The sequence below is a fragment of the Haliotis asinina genome, chromosome 4 (genome assembly GCF_037392515.1).
Source record: "Haliotis asinina isolate JCU_RB_2024 chromosome 4, JCU_Hal_asi_v2, whole genome shotgun sequence".
Classification (NCBI taxonomy): domain Eukaryota; kingdom Metazoa; phylum Mollusca; class Gastropoda; order Lepetellida; family Haliotidae; genus Haliotis; species Haliotis asinina.
This window is the reverse complement of record NC_090283.1, coordinates 10,746,696-10,766,332: the sequence shown is the minus strand read 5'-3', so window position 1 is coordinate 10,766,332 and position 19,637 is coordinate 10,746,696. Positions and strand designations below refer to the sequence as shown.

The 19,637-nt window shown below is 40.3% G+C and overlaps 1 protein-coding gene across 1 annotated transcript; it reads right to left on the bottom strand.

The window, feature by feature from the left end:
• Positions 1-4,866: 4,866 nt before the first annotated feature.
• LOC137281260 (serpin B6-like) lies at positions 4,867-10,163 on the bottom strand. Its single transcript, XM_067812413.1, has 3 exons — positions 9,987-10,163; positions 7,261-8,619; positions 4,867-6,861 (listed from the first exon to the last, which is right to left on the bottom strand). The coding sequence occupies exons 1-3, from the start codon at positions 10,036-10,038 to the stop codon at positions 6,731-6,733; spliced, it is 1,542 nt and encodes a 513-aa protein (XP_067668514.1). The 5' UTR covers positions 10,039-10,163; the 3' UTR covers positions 4,867-6,730.
• Positions 10,164-19,637: the final 9,474 nt, after the last annotated feature.

Sequence of the window (19,637 nt, the reverse complement as noted above, 5' to 3'; positions counted from 1 at the left end):
AAATATACACCTGGAAATTAATCAAGCAACACCCCAATTTTTTCTATTGGAGCAACTTTGAAGTGTTCTGACAATCAAAATATGCCGGGTTGATATAGTTTGACACTTTTTTATTCAACAGACGATCTCTGACAAACAACTTAAAGGGAAAAAGTATCAAGACTTTGCTTTATTGCAACGAAATCCAAATTCTTAAAACTGTCTTAAATTCATGAAAAAATGGACACAATTTACTATTCATCCACAGACGTTGTTGTCAGGTGTATTAACACAAATGTCACATGGAAAGAAAGAACAGTCATCTGAGAGTCTGCACACCGACTTTCATCAATATCTAGTGTGTCCTCCCTGCGCACGCACCACCGATTCCAGACGCCTCCTCATTCCTTGGATGAGTCTCCGGATCTGATTCTGGGGGATCCTGTTCCACTCCTCATGCAGGGCAGCCGTCAACTCGTTGAGATTATGGACTGGTGGGTCTCTCTGCCTCACACGACGGCCAATAAAGTCCCACAAATGTTCAATGGGGTTGAGGTCAGGGCTCATGGCAGGCCATGGAATTCTGTCAATTGCATTTTGCCGCAAAAAATCATTTACAGCATGCGCCCTGTGAGGTCTAGCATTGTCGTCCATAAATATGGGTCTCGTTGCCAGAGGATGGTTCTCAAAATGAGGTACCACAGCCCTGTCAAGAACCTCCTGTTGGTAACGAACACCGTTAAGGTTGCCACGGATGGTAATGATATCCAACTTGCAGTTCATGGAAATGCACCCCCATACCATAACGGAACCTCCCCCAAAGGCCACAGTCTCCTGGATGTACGACCCGAGTACGACCGTCCACCATGTGCAGCAAGAACCGGCTCTCATCTGAGAAATGGACCTTCCTCCAAGAGGCAATGTTCCAGTGCAAACGGTCATTACACCAGGCCAGTCGGGCTGCCTTATGGGCTGGAGACAGTCTGGGTCGCTTGATTGGCCTCCTTGCCCGGTATCCTGCAGCTTTCAGACGATTCCGAACAGTCCTGTTCGAGATGGGTCTCCCTGGAAGCCACTCCTGTCTCAACCGAGAGCTCGAGTCGAAGGACCTGCGCCGTACAAGTCTCAGTAAAGCTCTGTCCTCCCGGACTGTGGTCTTCCTGGGTCTTCCTGGTCTAGGCAGGTCTTTAACTTCATTAGTGACCCGGTATTTTTTCAAAAGTTTTGAAATTATGGAATGATGTCGTCCGATTTGAGTCCCGATTTGTCTTAGAGACATACCAGCATTCCTCATGCCGATTATTTGCCAACGAGTGGCCTCTGATAATTTCCTACGTGCCATGACATTGAAATGAATGAAAAACCGAATGCAATCGACAACCTGCGCTTGTAAACACCCCAGGGAAAAAGTGCATTTTTCGAAAGTTGAGGTTAAAGCAATGCACGTGCGCTGTGCAAGCTTCACGTGCGTCATATCAACCCATGAAAAGCTCATGCTGTATGTCAATACATCAAAATTGAATAATCAATCATCAAAATTACTTCGTTAAACTTTGTTAAGTTTTTATGTGTCTTTGAATTTGGTGTTGCTTAATTAATTTCCATATGTATATGTGGTAGAGTCATATTTATATAGTTTAGTTATTGGTGTAAATACGGTATCAATCTTTAAACCGTTTGGTTGTGGTTTGAGCAGATGTTTTATAGTATATATGGTATTTGTCCCTAGCTTGATTACCCCAAGCTGGACCCTAGCTCTATTGTGTCCTATTGTTCACAATCCACATAGGGCAAGCTATTCTTTGATCCCCGATTGGTTGGTTAAAAGTTGTATGTTTCTTTGTTACTAACATGAGCACATTTTACTCAGTCTATCTTATACAGCCGAATTAGAAACACTTTGTATGGCATTTCATATTTGAGGGACGGCTAATTTCTCTTCCCATTATTGGTCTGGCAACAACTTCTCTGGGTTTCAGGTTAGTAGACGTAATGATAAATATTTATGTAGGATGAAATTTTTGTTAAATATAGTTATACTATAAATATCATGCATGTCTAGGTTACATTATTACTGTGTGATGTGAAGATATGAAACTGTTTTATGAATAGTATAAGTCTAACTCAAATAATGTGTGTTTACAGGCATTATTTTCATGTTTATTGTACCAAGATTATTATCACAAGTTCACTAGTAGCAATTGAACTGTTTTATGAGATTCAGGTGACACACAGGCATGTGTGCCTACACAACAGCCATGTTCTATATCTATTGCTGGTAAATGTAATGTGTGTACCACCTGAGATGTAATATAATTTCATAACTGTTTATTGTATATGTTTCTGTGAATATCACAGTACATATAACTGTTGGATACATGTATATTATGTAGGTTTATTGTTTAGAGTTGATTACATAGTGGTGTTATGTTATTTATAGATGGGACATGCAGTGAGAATTGTGTAAGGTAGAATCCACACCATTACCTAGGTACCATATATTTGGTATGTATTTTATTATTTTAATGTGTTTGTATGCCATGTTATTATTGCTAATATGTGTGGAAATCTATGTATTTTCTGTCTGATTATAATTGTAATGCTCTGATACAGGAATGTGTATATTATTAACGATGTCTATTTGAATGAAGATTTTATGGATGTCAACTTCTTTATATGAGAACACAACGTTTCGGAGTTAATGCTTACTCCTTCATCATTAACTCCGAAACGTTGTGTTCTCATATAAAGAAGTTGACATCCATAAAATCTTCATTCTTATGCATTTCACTTCTAAATGCCCTTCAAAGACTTGATGTCTATTTGGAGTTTATGCAGTTCAGGTAATGTGTACTATTATATTGTAATTGTGTAAACCACTGTATTAGTGCATGTGTGTTATAGTCGTTTTATTAATTATCATCTTACAGGGTGGACATCGAAACCCAAAGATTGTTGCAATAACTTGCTGATGCAAGTCACCACTCACACCCCAGCAGGCGTTGGTCATCTTTAAGCACCACCCCTTATGCTGCTACAAATATAGAATCTCGCGTCGTATAACAAAGCAGTTATTGAATTTACTTCCAGTTGATCAAATAATCTGATTTACTGATTCGTTCATTTTCAAAGTTATGATGTCTAGGAAACCCATCTTCAGTTGCGATTTTGTTTAGTTTCTAAGGATGTAATTACACTAGTTAAAAAATATAATCTATGATTAGATGCAATTGGAGTTCTAAGTCAAACAGAAATTAATGTCAGTACAAATAATGTTCGAGTATTTAATTTCTATGTCCGACAATAGTTCTGTCAAAAATATAACGTATGACAAAAATCAACTTTTTCCCACTCACTGTATAAACTGTGTAATATCTACGTCTTTCGCCTATTTTCGTCACGATATGGCTGAAATATTGCCGATGTGACGTTAAATATGGACTCACTCTATTGTCTATTTAGGATTACACGTGTGGAAACAGTGTCAGTGACCCTGTGACTATTTTCAGTCAACTCTCGTTAATCCGATTCTTTATTGTAGATAAACCTGCTGGATTAACGAGAAGGTCGGATTAACGTATTTGTGTGAACGTATCACTGTTTACTAAATGTTTTCATTGTCAGACTGTTGCATGCATATCAGCAATGGTAGATCTAGGTACCTTCATCGTGTATTTAAAATATTCACAATAATAAAACATATTAACGATAGATCATTGTTATCATCATTTTGTACTATGAAAAGACGGATTTGTCATTTCAAAATTAACAGCAACAAAGGAGCAAAATGTAGATTTCTACTGTAAAGTCGCTCGAGCATATTGGTTGAAAATATGGACAAATTCGGAAAATATCTGTGGAGGCCCAGTCGGGGCTGCCATGTTTTGCACATCCTACTATTGACTGAAATCTGATGTCGATGTTTCGATTTTTTATTGGTTTGGATTCGTTAATCCAGCCGAATATTTCAGTCTGGTTCCTTTAAGGTGGTGATTGACTTGTCCAGTGAGAAACCTCCTTTCTCTCTGGAAGATGTACATATTCAGGAGTGATGGGGGACAGTAATGTATGCCCAACCTCGTGAACTATTGGCCATGTTAAACCACGTGACCAAACGGTTAAACTTGACCGTCAGCATTACAAACGTGGGTATTGTGTTTACTGCGCGGGTATTGTGTTTACTGTGGGGTTGTGTTTACCAACACGTGGGTTACTGCGTTTACTATTGTGTTATTGTGTTAGCTGAAGGATTTATTGTGGTTTAGAGTAGGGGTTATTGTGAGTACTATTGGTGATTATGTTTGGTGTGGGGTATTGTGTTTACTGTGGGTTATTGTGTTAGCTGTAGGATTTATTGTGGTGTAGAGTAGTGGTTATTGTGATTACTATTGGTGATTATGTTTGTTGTGAGGTATTGTGTTTACTGTTGGTTATTGTGTTAGCTGAAGGATTTATTGTGGTTTAGAGTTGCGGTTATTGTGAGTACTATTGGTGATTATGTTTGGTGTGGGGCATTGTGTTTACTGTTGGTTATTGTGTTAGCTGTAGGATTTATTGTGGTTTAGAGTAGTGGTTATTGTGATTACTATTGGTGGTTATGTTTGATGTGGGGTATTGTGTTTACTGTGGGTTATTGTGTTTACTGTGGGATATTGTTTACTCACCTGTTGGTTAGTGCGTTTACAATGGGTTATTGTGTTTACAGTTATTGTTAGATAACTGCCAGATTCAGCCATCAGTGAGTGAGTTACGTTTCAGATCGCATGGAATCACCCACACAGCAAACCATCCACTCACTCACACAACCAACCAACAACTTTACACACGCACTTCAACTCTGTTACAAAACTATCCATTTCACACAATGGAATTCACAAACACACGTAATTTGATGTCTACGTTTTATTTTATGAAGCAGCAATGAAATGAGGATAGTATAGTAACACCGATGTTGTCGTGGACGATTACACGTAATTGTTCAAGCTGGAAAGCATGTGAGCCCGGGACCAACTTCCACAAATCAAACGTTTAATGTTACGTGAAGATCCTTAATTTAGTACTTAACAGAAACTTCATTGTACATCAGTGAGTGAACGATATATGGAAACTAGCTCATATATAATATTTGTTTGATCATCCAATTAAAGTCTGTAAACAGCCTGGTTTTGTCGGTTGGCTTCAATTCCGCCTTTAACACCAGGGTATTGTATAGTCTCGAATATGATCTAATGGTATCTTTGACTTATGTTTGATGTTAGTTTTATTTAGGTTCCAGCACAATGTAAGAGTGAGAATGTATTGGATGTAGACTAACATTTGGTCTCTGAAACGAACATATTTTCCATAAAAATACCGTTCTTAAATTATTTTAACAAATATATAAAAATGAAGTTCAGAGACATTCTTAACTGTCAGACTGAAACTGAATGTCGTATGTTGTCATTAGTTAGTTCCAGGATCTAGATTACTTGGACCCTACAAATAATGATTTCCAGAGGTTTTAGAGAATTTTTTTTTTGACCAGAATATGGCAACACCGGTAAGTCGTATTACAAACACCTTAGGTATGAAACACGTCTGTCTGAGACACATGGTTTTCCCTACTGCCAAGCTCTCGCTCCTCTGCTAAAGCCTTAAATAAAGCAAGTCTAGATTCCCTCACGTCTCCCTGGGCTGCTTTTTATATGGGTTTGTTTGTTACTCTAAAAATTATACATATTCAGAGACTAAACGTTGGTCTAGTAAGAAACGTGCACAAAGACATGACAGAAACAGCAGAGTCGTTCTTAGCTAAAACCAGTCACAGGACAAAATTAACGTTAAGTGAGAGTGAGTGAAAATAATTTTACGCCGCTTTTAGCAATATCCCAGCACCATCACGGCGGGAACATCAGAAATGTAAACACCTTACAATAAAAAAAACCATATCTTATTTCATTACCATGCATTAAACACTTAAATCGTTGGTTCGTCGTGCAGTAAATAATCTTCGTGAAACCGATTCATTGAACGATGCATTCGTCAGCAACTTGCTTAATCGGGACATTAGGGGTTACGGAAAGAGGCGAGTAGTGACGAATCCGAGCGATACCAAAAGGCTGGACTACCACGTGACCAAATACATGTATATGTGACACCTCTGTTTCCGGGCACAACATCAGTGTTATAGCAAGGAGTGAAGACGACAGTGGTAAAACTGTAATATTATGTTAGATCACGTTTTTGGATTAACAGCTCCTGGAGTGATTGCTATGTTCAAACTAGGGCTGGGGCGGGTAGGAAAAAAATGGAATGGAGTACCCGATTGTAGTTACCCGAATCAGAATCGAGCACCCGGAAATGTAAGGAATGCAGCGTTACTGTCACCTTTCTGAACATTAAATCTGGAGTTGATAGAGACTAGTGCTGAAAACGTGAGATGATGGCAATAGGACATTTAATTAAACAGATCTATTCTTAGGCTGTTTAATTTACGTCTGTTTAATCAATATAAAGAGCAACACCATTACTTACTTTCCTCGTTAATAACATTGTCATAATTCGGACAATACCAATGATAACAATGACTGTTACGTCAGTTATGAAAAAGACGGATTATTATCTGCCCTTGTCACTACAGTGTTCTCTCCCTTTCCGGGTACTCGCTTCCTAGAATAAGGACTCGATTCCTGAGATACCCGCCCCGGTTTTGAGTACCCGAGTACACGTCCGAGCAGTCACACAGATGTGTCGATGTTAGGAAACTGAGACTCTAGGCTCCGCCAGAAAACTTGCCGACGAAGAGATTTAGTTTGGACACGTTGTCTCTGATGAAGAAGAGGAAGGGGTGGTCACAGCGGAACACCGGCGTGGGCGGCTGCATTCCGGCAAACGACCTCACACCTGGGGAAAACATAAGGTCACGGTAAGACAACCCAAGGACACAAAGGACAATAACTCGGGAACTGAACTGCTTAGGTGTATATTGGAAGATTAATTGCCTGAGCGAAGAACTTGCTTTAACACCGCTTTGACCATTACTTCAATTATATCATGATCTGTCAACCAGGCACGGGTGAAAAACCTGAAGTGAGGTTGGTCTTTGGCCTTCAACACTTTCGCTCTAGTTGCTCATAATATCAAGCACATGCTTGTCCGGTCAAGTGTCGATTAATTACAGTTCAGCAGCTGGGCCGAGATTCCCCAAACACTCGTAACATTTCTCGTAGCCTCCTATTTTACAGTGCAGGAGAAACGAGCACCTGGAATAATGATGATCTAACAAAACCAAAGAGTACTCACCTATAATAACTGCCGTGGCTGCTGCGGCTTCGCTACCTTCTTCGTTGACCTCTACGACAGCTTTGTGTAGGACGTCGCTGATGAAGGCTTGGCTGGAACTAGTTATACCTGAGAAGTCTGCTAGATCTTGTGAGAACGCCCTGGCCATCCCCATTGTCTGCAGAGCTGACTTGACTGATAGAGCCGTGTCCAGTTTAAATCTGGGGAGATACACTTTCACATTGGCGGCGATGACTGTGTCGAGGGTGCTGGCGAGTATATCCGTCGTCAGGGCGTCCTCTATGGTGGTAAGGCCGGCTACATCATCGGGCAAAATAATAAGCATACTGAAACGACCATCTTCATAGGGCAACTCCAGCAATCGACCCGAATGGCCCGGAATGGCACCCATTTTGAACGACGCTTCAACCTCCATCATCTGCACTGGCACCTGTTCGTTGGATGTTTTGCTGAACAACTGCTCACTGGTCATGTCAGGAGCGAAGGGATACTGCCATCTGGCCTTGAAGTAGATAGCATTTACTAGTACCATGGCGGTCAGTTGATTGATGGTTCCTGGATTAAGGATAGTTGGAATGAGATTGTTGGTCTGAGCTGACACCCACTCGTTGATAGGCCCCTCGGGACCCCCAGGGTGCTCCCAGTCAAACGAGGAGATATTGGCTTGATAGAACGCGCTCAGATCGTTCGTAAACTCCTGCAGTATGTCGAGTTCCGGTTTGAGATATATACCATTTGCCGTCTTCAGTGTCGCATTGCCTGTGTTCAACAGGAGTTGGTTCAGTTTTTTCGCGGCAAACCGCGTGCGTCTTCCCAGACCACGCAGCGAGAGCGTTTGCTTCATTTTAAACGCTGTCTGATGACGGGCCCCCATGAAGGTCATGGTCAACGCTTGGTGGATGCTGAAAGGAGAATACACAACATCGGTAGCGGGCAGACCAACTTCTTTGTGGAAGTTGGTTGTGAAGCTATTTTGGGCACCGACGAGGGCTGTGATCAGACGCTGAACCCTGTTTGGCAAGTTGGCAAAAGACGTAATGGGCTCTCCCCATCGCGCATGAATATGACCATGACCTTGACCACGACCATGACCTTGACCACGACTACGGCCGTGACCTCTTCTACCTTGTCCATTGCCTCGTGGTCTGCCTCGACGCCATGGACGTCGTCTTCCGCCTCCCCCTCTTCCGTCGGTGGCTTCTTCCTCATCTTCACCATCGCCCCCTCTTTGACGCCAACCCCTTTGACGACGTCCTGCATTTGGCCTGCGACCCCCTCGTGCGCCTCTTTTCAGTCTTGCAAGTAACTCATCAACTTCGATGTCGGTATTCTCAGGTGTATCGCTTGTTGCGTAAATTACTGAAAAAATATCAGTGTCAATCTTTATTTCATTGTAATGTTGGTTTAACGCCGTAGTCGGCAACATTCCAGCTACATGCCGTCGGTCTGTACATAATGGAGTATGGACAGGAGATAGATAGATAGAGATATAGGATATTTATATAGCGCACATATGCACGTACTAATGCATGCTCAAGGCGCTGGTAATTTTCCCTCGATCACTGGATGTCAAACTCAACAGCACATATTATTTCAATGTCAACTCCCTGGGGAGTATACAACTCTTGCTGCCACCTGGCGCACCGAGTTTATTTAGGCTCTCTCATCCTAACGAGGTACCCATTCACAGCTGGGTGTCCATGGCTCTACTGGGATACAGTGACATACCTGATCACCCAGTCCCGTTTGTCTTCTAGCGACAAGTATGTGTTACTGAAGATATTTCTAACCCGGATCTTCACGGGTGTTGTAGGCATTAAGTAACAAGAGTCAGTATGGGGCATCCTTTGTCAAACCTTGGTATGGAACCATGGGAAGTAGTTCTCTAAACCCGGCATAGGTTTAGATTGATATATGCATCTAGACCGCTTGCCTGTCATTTCAAGTGCAGTAACCGTCAAAACGACAATATCGAGTATACTAGTGGCCAAAAGAAAGGTTTCACTGTTAAATATTAACTATTAAACATTTGAACTGTAAATCAATTTCAACGCCTAAAATAACATTCCCAACACACTGCACTCAGAATCGACGAGAACATGTGTGAAAACATTACCGTGAGATCATATAGAGTTCAAATGTGATTTCATGAATTCAAAAGTTCAGCAAAATGTTCGTTCAGTCAATACACCTATGCCGAAGAAGCCGTTGGTATGGCCAAGATTGGCGTTACACGAAACCATATTGCAACAACCTTTGGTTGTTCTCGCAATGAAATAGCCAAGCTCATGCAACGTTTACGGCAGACAAGACAAGAAGATCACGAGTCACTACCGCTACCTGAGAAACAGGTTCATCCCAATGACGTCAGCAACAAGGTATGCTCTGGATTATGTCATCAGTCGACAAACTGTGTCAAGGCGTTTGTCAAGGCGATAACGTTTCCCAACCATGGAATCTACATACCACGCCAACATCGTATCATCGTAAAGCTATTCTGTCCACTAAAATGAAATTTACCCTCTATTTTTTTGTTTTGTTTATTTCCTTTTAAGCTACTAACCGCTCAGTGGCCAAATGTTGTTGTAACGTTGATATTGTTAATGTCATACCATTCTTTACTGATGGGGAGGACAGAAGTAATCTTAAAACGTTGTCAAACAAAGACGTTATTACCAATATAAGTTTTTAATACGTTAATTTCAATAATTTTCAACATGTCTCACCTGCAACAAACAGCATACACAAGCAGACGACAAGAGTGAGCTTCGACGTCATGTTGGATCGCTGTTTCTGGGAGTTTAGACCAGTCACAAAAACTGAGACGATGGTGTATCTTCTTATCTGTGTGGATTCCGGAACTGACCGCTTTATGGTCACTTGAGATACTCATCCAGAGTGTTTTGGCGATACAGACCATCACATGGACACAAACGTCTTCTCACACAGTGTTCTTGCAAGTGACTATTACCACAAGTCTACCATACTAACGGTGAACAAATCATCAAAACAGAACTCATATACACCAAAACTGAACTCATATCCACCAAAACAGAACAAAAATCACCAGAAACTGCCACAATATCCTCTAAAACCGAAACAAACCCCCTGTAACAGAAAACTAATGATTTGAAATGGAAATAAAACTCGCGTATCAGCTACAACAGCGCCCGATAACGGTCGACGAGCGCACAAAACGGCAGTCACAGCATCCGAAAACGGCAACCATAGCATCCTGAAACGGCATAAATAACATCAAAGATGGCGGCGACGGGACAGGCTGTAGTCAATAATGTATTTCGTCACCATGACTCAAATCATGAAGTCCTCTCCTGGACCCTCTCTGATATTGTTGGAATCTTGTGTAAAACTGGACTTACTCACTCGTTCACTGAACTGGCATCAGTGGAAAATGGGGCCTCGAGATAAAGGTATTTTGCTCTGTACACTTAGAATAGGGTTTGACTCCTTCACCGACACAATTTCTAGTCTCACTACATTTGTATGTGGGGCACTTGTGCCCAGTCCATTTATCTTTTAGACAATGAAAACTGTTTAAAAGAAAACTATCAATATTTGAAGTATGTAGCACTATCACACTTTAGGTAATCTTTGGGTCCTGCTGTAAAATAAATCATTATTATGAAAAACATGTGTTGATACGCAAAATTCGACGAAAACAAGAAATGAATAAAATATTGCCTAATTACAGAAACTGTTGTTCCTGAACATGGTAATTGTTTTCCAAAACGCACCATGGCGTCATCTTCCATCTATCACGTGACATGATCCGTTCCTTCAGGTTGTTGTCGGAGATAAGACTGGGCCATCTGCGCCATGGAGTCATGTGATCGGATGTCGCGACTAACAGGCCCTCTCTCAGGAAAGGTCACGGGCTGACCTCGGACATTACTGAAACAATGTGTAATGTTACCAGTATAACACTGCAGTCTAAAACTAATTCTGTCACTTACATTTGGTTAATGGGGTTTTTGGCACCGGTCTGTTAATAAAAAAGCCTGGAGCAGACAATCCTGTGATCAGCATCATGGTGATCTATCTGCACAGCTGGAATACGATAATATGTTTCAAGCAATTCGGGGAGCCTGACCACTCGTTAGACTCATTTTACGAGGAGCATGGATGGCTGAACACAAATTCTAACACGTACCATCAAGGGCCCATAAGTTAGACAGTTAATGAGTGAGTGAGTGAGTTGCCTTCAGTAAACACCTACATCAGGGCGTATGTGCTTACCTTTACTGAAAATCCCAAGGTGATACAGGTGTCAAACCTTTACCATTTAGGTTATATATTTCGCTTGGCCTTGGCGTTCGAGATAATGCACTTATGTGTTTGCGTATGTGCGTATGTGCGTGAGTGCATGTGTACTTGTGCAGACCATCTGTCCCGGGAGAATTCACTGAAAAGGAGTGAACTCAAGTCTGGGATTTCACTCATCAATCCAGGCACAGACTGTTATATATAAAGTCTACATTTAGTCCAACATACTAGATGGTTAGACCTCTGTTTGGTGGCTGCTGTAGTAGGGAGACGGTTCCCTTGTCACAACTGAGATTTTAGTTTACACTCAAATGTTTTGTTTGTTGTCGTTTAACGCGACACTCAGCAATATTCCAGCTATATGGAAGCAGGTTGTAAAGACTAACGTGGAGCGCTTCATAGGCGCGATGCTAAACAACTGTCCTCTCTATATATATTTTCCCTCTTTTCACTGGTTTAACTCACCTTTTTCTCATGTCTTTCTAACTATGCTGAACTCTTTGTATAGCATAGAAAAGCATATATATATGCGCTTTAGAAATGTCCCGTTATTATTATTATAAGTGATCGAGTCTGGACAAGACAATCCAGTGATCAACGTTGTGACAGTCGTAATTGGTATGACGTGTCAACCAAGTCAGCGAGCCTTACTAGCTGATCCCGTTAGTCGCCTTTTTACAGATGTCGCGAATAGAGATAAAATCTTGTCTAAATAAGGTGTCGAAAATAGTGATAACATCGGATGTCGTGAAAAGTGATAACAGCAGACAGAATCTTGAAACCTCGCTTATTCTGAACTAAAGAATAGGGTCGTCATTTAGGTCCCTACATTCAGTGCTTAGCTATCAAACAGCACAGCATCAGTGTCTCTCGAACCTAACTGACATAAACTTAATCAGTTAATTCATTAATTATCTTTTGTTCCCGCCGGCTTTTCTCTTCTCCAAACTCGAGATAAAAAATATCTATACTGTCGAATATGTGAAGAGATCAGAAGAGATTAATAAACCAATTACCCATTCATTTTGGGTCGGTGGGGTAGCCTAGTGCTTAAAGGGTTCGCTCGTCACGCCGAAGACCTGGGTTCGATTCCCCACGTGGATACAATTTGAAGCCTATTTCTGCTGTCCCCCGCCGTGATGCTACTGGAATACTCACTCACCCAGTAAACGTATGGCCTCGATGCCTAAACTCTCCTTCCCATTTCAAATTTTATGATTTTATGAGATCTGAATTCGTCGAATAACCCGAACCCTATTTCATTCAATCAAGTGACGAATGTGGAGCACTTGAATAACATAAACACACATGGTATAGGCTCGTGACTCACGTGAAATGACGCGCTAGACAAATCTGTGGAACACATGGGGCTTTGTGTAAAAGTAGGCTAGTGCGTGGTGTCATGTTTGTTCACAGGAGGTACCGTCACGGCTTGTCTCTTCGTGGTGGTTTGTAAATACATAATAGCATCTTTATATATGCCATAACATAAATAAAAATGATAATGAGAATTTATGAAGCACTCTGTCAGTCCACTAGGTGCATAATCACAGCGCATAAAATGCGAATGAGAAAAGGTAAATATATTTTAACAAATAGTACACGTATAACACAAAGCCTGTGAATAATAGCGTTGAATAAGGCCTATGAATAATATATGGAAATAATTCGAAAGCATAGCTGACTAATACATACGCATAGACAGATGTATCGCAACACGTATGAACTTTAACCCTCATGAGTCACTTATATTTATATTATAATCATGTTCGTGCTACGTACAAGCGTCTCGTGTATCGTCATAAAGCAATTATTTTTAGTAAACTGTCGGGGAAGTTGGGTAGCCGAATGGTTAAAGCGTTCGCTGTTCACGCCAAAGGTCCTGGTTTTATTCCCTACATGGGTACAATGCGTGTAGTCTATTTCTAGTCTATTTCTAGTGCGATATGGTGTGTATATGAATATATACGTGGTGAAAAAAGCAACTCACTCACTAACTAGTAGACTGTCGTTACAGCTTTATAACTTGGACAGTTAAAAGGATACAGAATCACATGACTCAATTCGTATATATGCCAAATACCATGTTGAAAACAGAGGGGCTTTCTCATCGTCGTTTATCAACCGAAGAGATCGGTCCCGAAATCGCTTACAATCGACCGGGATTGTAGCCATACGATCTATCTGTCGTCTGAGTGAGTGAGTTTAGCTTTACTCTGCACTGGGGAAAATTTCCGCCATATGGCAGCGATCTGTAAATAAACGAATCTGGACCAGACAATCTAGTGATCAAAGAACATCGGTCTGTTGGGAAGCGATGACATGTGTCAACCACGTCAGCGAGTCTGACCACCCGATCCCGTTAGTGGCCTCTTACGACAAGCATAGTCGCCTTTTACGTGCCGTCAGATGTTACCCCAGAGCACAAAGCAGCACGAGTTGTTTGATGTCAAGCTTCAGGTCACTGAAATTGATCGTCATGAGGAAGGGTCCACTGGTTGGACGAAAGTATGGCAAGCCGTTTTCACGTGCACATTTATTCAGGAATTACAGATATCTTCAATTGTTTTGAAGATATCTGTATTATATTTAAAGATATTAATAATGATTTAAAGATATCTGTAAATAATTGAAGATATCTCTAATTAATTTCACATATCCAAAATAGAATTACTGATATCTCAAAATGTTATAGAGATATCATGATAATATTTCGTGATATCTCTAAATGTTTTAAAGACATCGGTCATAGTGTACATAATTGTATTAGAAATTAATTCAAGAAATCTTGAATTTAATTCAACATATCTGGAATTCAGTTCTAGATATCTTGAAATGATCGGTGCATTTCCACAAATGTATTACAGATATCTTCAATTCAATTAGAGATATCTCTAATTCCATTATTGATATCTTCAATTCTTGCTATTACTGATATCTAAAATTGTCTTACAGATATCTTGAATTGATTTGAAGATACCTTGAATTGAATTAGAGATATCTTGAAATGAATTAAAGATATCTTAAATTGTAACGGTTTCAAGACATCTTCAAATACTTCCGGCTACACATCCGTAAATACTTCCGGTTGGAAATGGTTGGTGACCATGCATGTACAGCTCTTACATGCCGAGAGCCGAGATGCGGTCAAGACATGATCCTGTATCGCGGCCGAAAACACCGCCTGTATGAATTCTACCCAGATTCTCGTGGTCTATTACCAATCGTAGTTTTTTGAGTGAGTTCCTGTATCAACGCTAGAGAGATAACACGTGTGGCAATGCGCCACATTTTTATAGTCTGTTTCTGAGTTTTCTACAGTTGCGGTGCGCATTGTTCATTCGAGCTTTCATTTTCGCCGTTTTTTCACTTTAAAAGAACGAATAAACTTCTGTTGTTTTAATACACTTTTAACCATTAACATATAAAAGACTTCTGGTTAGTTTTGTGCGGAACACCGAACTCATTCTTTGAAATAATTGTGGTTAGTTAATACCGAGTGATTAAAAGTAGCCAAAGTAGCTTCCGTCTTACCCGCAAACAGGTTACGTACATCTTTCGCCAGAGCACTGCAGCGAACCGCTGTGACGTCATGTAAGGAAGGGTTTTCGGTTAGCTTTACACATGTATATAAAATGTGTAACGAGTCCGTAATTTTGCTGATTTCTCGACGTCAACAAAAACGTGCAATTATTGCTTTGCCCTCAAACCAGGGGTCGGGTGACGGTGTCACCATGCACAAACATCCATCGGATCCGCAGTTCCTGCTCTCTTTGGTTGGACCCTCTCTTGCTTAAAGATAGAAAATGCTGTGTAAGATTTGTTTTGATCACGAAAAAACGAAACAAACAAACAGAAACAACAACAAAAAGACACAAGTACTTACCAGTTGTAGTAAATGCTTAATGACCAAAAGGAGTTTGACACTCACCTCGCTTTCAAGAGTGAAATTGTTATATTTTAATCAATGTCCTGCGAAATCCTACAGGACACCAATTAAATGCGTATTTTACTTCCAGTAGAAAGTACTTTAGATTGTATGTTGATTAGTATACATCTAACCTGATTCCCGTTAAAAGTATAAACATATCGATATTAGTGATAAAGCTAATGGATTCCCAGATTCTTATTGTCTAAACAGATTTGATTGTAATGAAGAACAAATATTGTCTCACAACCACAGCTCTTTAGAACATGGCCCTGTGATTTGGCACACGGGTCAGTGAAACTGTAATGTAAACACCCGGTGAGTCTGTCCAGAGAAATGCACTTCATGACTGTAATAACAGTTTCTATTGAATTGCTCATCGTGAATTTAAGTTTGCTTGGATTTTGAAATCTAACTTTGGGGAATATTTGCTAGCATTGCATGCCGCCAATGCTGAACACATACAGAAACGGACTATAGAAACTTGGCGCATGCGCACAACATGTCAACAAGCCACCTCGCTACCGCTGATACAAGAATTGAACGGTTCACCAGCCTATTATTATCTACATTCATGGTCATAATATATGATATCTGGGGGTACGTCGATATCAGCGTTTTAGTCAAAACCCCAAGGGAATATTTCTAGAACGTCTCGAGAAAATACGAGGGGTAGTCGGCCACGAGAATCTGAAGAGGGTGGTGGTGACTTTTTACGTCGCATTGGCATTATTTCGGCCATATAGCGACGAATCTGGGTAGGATGTACAAAAGCGGTGTTCTCGCCCTGACAGTACAGGACCGGCATGTGAGACATGCATGGTCACCCGCCATTTTCCGAATCGGAAGTATTTAAGGATATGTAGCCGGAAGTGTTTGAAGATATCTTGAAATTGAATCTATTCAAGATATCTTTAATCTATTTCAAGATATCTCTAATGCAATTTAAGATATCTTCAATTCGATTCGAGATATCTTTAAAACAATTTCAGATATCAGTAATCCCTTAATATACTTTCTCTATTTGAGATATCTTTAATTAATTTCAAGATATCTCTCATTCAATGCAAGATATCATTAATTCTTTTTAAGATATCAGTAATGTGATTCAACATATCTTTAATTCAATTCGCGATATCTTTAATGTTATTGGAGATACCAATAATTATCTCAATTCGAGATATCTTCAATTCAATTCAAGATATCTTCAATTCAATTCAAGATATGTTCAGTTCAGTTTAAGATATCTTTAAAACAATTCAAGATATATTTAATACCTTAATAAAAGTGAAAACGGCTTGCCATACGAAAGTCGATTTTCTTTGTTCATTACTGATATCCGAGATCTTGTATGGTAAACTGCACTTGCGCAACGGAATACTTTTGGAGCAAGTCCCGTTTGGCGTGGGTTCATTGGTGGCTTTGAGTGCCTCTCGTGTCAGTGTTATCTTATCATCGGAAGATCAGACAAGGGTACATCACTAAAATCCTAGACAGGGTGGTTGTACCACATTTCGACAACCATCCTCTGAACACATGGCCAGTCTCCATGGATGACAATGCTGTCATGCAAGACTTTACCATGGCCCTCCAGATCCCAACCAAGAGCATGTGTTGGCCCATTATGTGTCTCAGGATACACCAGAAACATCGTCCAGTACAAATGTTTGATGATGGAACGCAATACACCTGCATCAGCCAACGTGTGATGCAGTCAAAGAAGAGGATGTGCTCGGTAATCACGTGACTTTTTATAAATTGTGTAAGAACCGACCTCACTGAAAACGACCACACTTGTTAACGTCATACGACCATATGTTGTTCGTTCTTTTGTTTCTTGAGGACAAATGTATCCAGATCGTAAGATAAATTAAAGATTGGAAATGTTCATTCACTGTGGTCAATGGTAACATACTGATCCCTATTTTGATGGGGTTTTTGGTAAGTCGGATACAAGTTTAAACAAAATTGTGGCTTGTCAGTTGGTTATTTTAACTTTATAAGATGTTTTATAAACGTTCATGCGATGAGAAAGACACAAACGAGCTTATCGTAAAATCCAAAACACACCGACGGAAACACGTGGAAAAAACGTTAACCGCTTACAGAAATGCGTCCAATTTCAGATTGTGTATGATGATAAGTCATCCTCGATATCTCCAGGGTATACGTTCCCATAAGTCTCCACTATACATTGGACGCATCTACGGGATAAATTTATTACCTGCCTTGACTGTTTTGTTTTATTCAATCAGGTGTCTACTCTGGGAAGTTGAACGAACCAGTCACAACTCACTTTCGCATTTTTAAATTATCTAACTGATTAAACTTGGCAACACAAACCATCCAGGGGGTCTCTGAAAGAGGTAGAAGGGGTTTTTGCATATATGTTTTCAGACCTATCAATTTGTCTGTATGATTTCCTCCAAATCCGAGTCGCACTGAGAGCAAACCTTCGCAGCTGCGACCTCTATTTATGTTGACACTGGCAAGCTCTGTTGTAAAGACTGCCTAGCTGACTGGCTTCTAAGAGAATGCGGAGTCAGCAAAGGGAGGTTATGAAATTATCGGGGCGACCCGTAGATACGTCCAAGGTATAGAGGAAACTTATCGGATCGTATAACCTGGAGATATCGAGGATGGACAATTACCATGAAAATAATATTTGTGAGTCAGGTGTCTCCCAAACATCATGGGGTGCATGTCCAGGCGCAAATCTGCGAATTTCAGTGGTCCGTGCTCGTGCAACATGTCGGTTTCTTAACCTGCATGGGTTACAATGTTCATGTGGTTACCATTTCGCGGAGTCTATACGAGAAACGTCTGGGATTGTCTTAGGAGAGCTGGGTTCAACTCAAGAAGGGTCATCGGGCACCTTCAACGGCGGATGCACGTTTGGCTTGTTGTTTACCACGGCAACGCTGGAATCCGAGGACTTGAATCCATTGGTTTGATGAAGATCGATTCTTTCTGCATGGAACTGATTAAAAACGCATGTGCGTATGAAGGCAACAAACATTCAACATTTTGTCTTTGGATTAGATTTTTGCGTATTTTACTTCCAGTAGAAAGTACTTTAGATTGTATGTTGATTAGTATACATCTAACCTGATTCCCGTTAAAAGTATAAACATATCGATATTAGTGATAAAGCTAATGGATTCCCAGATTCTTATTGTCTAAACAGATTTGATTGTAATGAAGTACAAATATTGTCTCACAACCACAGCTCTTTAGAACATGGCCCTGTGATTTGGCACACGGGTCAGTGAAACTGTAATGTAAACACCCGGTGAGTCTGTCCAGAGAAATGCACTTCATGACTGTAATAGCAGTTTCTATTGAATTGCTCATCGTGAATTTAAGTTTGCTTGGATTTTGAAATCTAACTTTGGGGAATATTTGCTAGCATTGCATGCCGCCAATGCTGAACACATACAGAAACGGACTATAGAAACTTGGCGCATGCGCACAACATGTCAACAAGCCACCTCGCTACCGCTGATACAAGAATTGAACGGTTCACCAGCCTATTATTATCTACATTCATGGTCATAATATATGATATCTGGGGGTACGTCGATATCAGCGTTTTAGTCAAAACCCCAAGGGAATATTTCTAGAACGTCTCGAGAAAATACGAGGGGTAGTCGGCCACGAGAATCTGAAGAGGGTGGTGGTGACTTTTTACGTCGCATTGGCATTATTTCGGCCATATAGCGACGAATCTGGGTAGGATGTACAAAAGCGGTGTTCTCGCCCTGACAGTACAGGACCAGCATGTGAGACATGCATGGTCACCCGCCATTTTCCGAATCGGAAGTATTTAAGGATATGTAGCCGGAAGTGTTTGAAGATATCTTGAAATTGAATCTATTCAAGATATCTTTAATCTATTTCAAGATATCTCTAATGCAATTTAAGATATCTTCAATTCGATTCGAGATATCTTTAAAACAATTTCAGACATCAGTAATCCCTTAATATACTTTCTCTATTTGAGATATCTTTAATTAATTTCAAGATATCTCTCATTCAATGCAAGATATCATTAATTCTTTTTAAGATATCAGTAATGTGATTCAACATATCTTTAATTCAATTCGCGATATCTTTAATGTTATTGGAGATACCAATAATTATCTCAATTCGAGATATCTTCAAT

Excerpts from the sequence above, each read along its gene's own strand:
- LOC137281260 (XM_067812413.1), bottom strand. The coding sequence starts at position 10,038 with ATGACGTCGAAGCTCACTCTTGTCGTCTGCTTGTGTATGCTGTTTGTT. Across the intron at positions 8,620-9,986 it reads GTGTATGCTGTTTGTTGCAG|TAATTTACGCAACAAGCGAT; the intron begins GTGAGACATGTT and ends ATATTTTTTCAG. Across the intron at positions 6,862-7,260 it reads AGCCACGGCAGTTATTATAG|GTGTGAGGTCGTTTGCCGGA; the intron begins GTGAGTACTCTT and ends TGTTTTCCCCAG.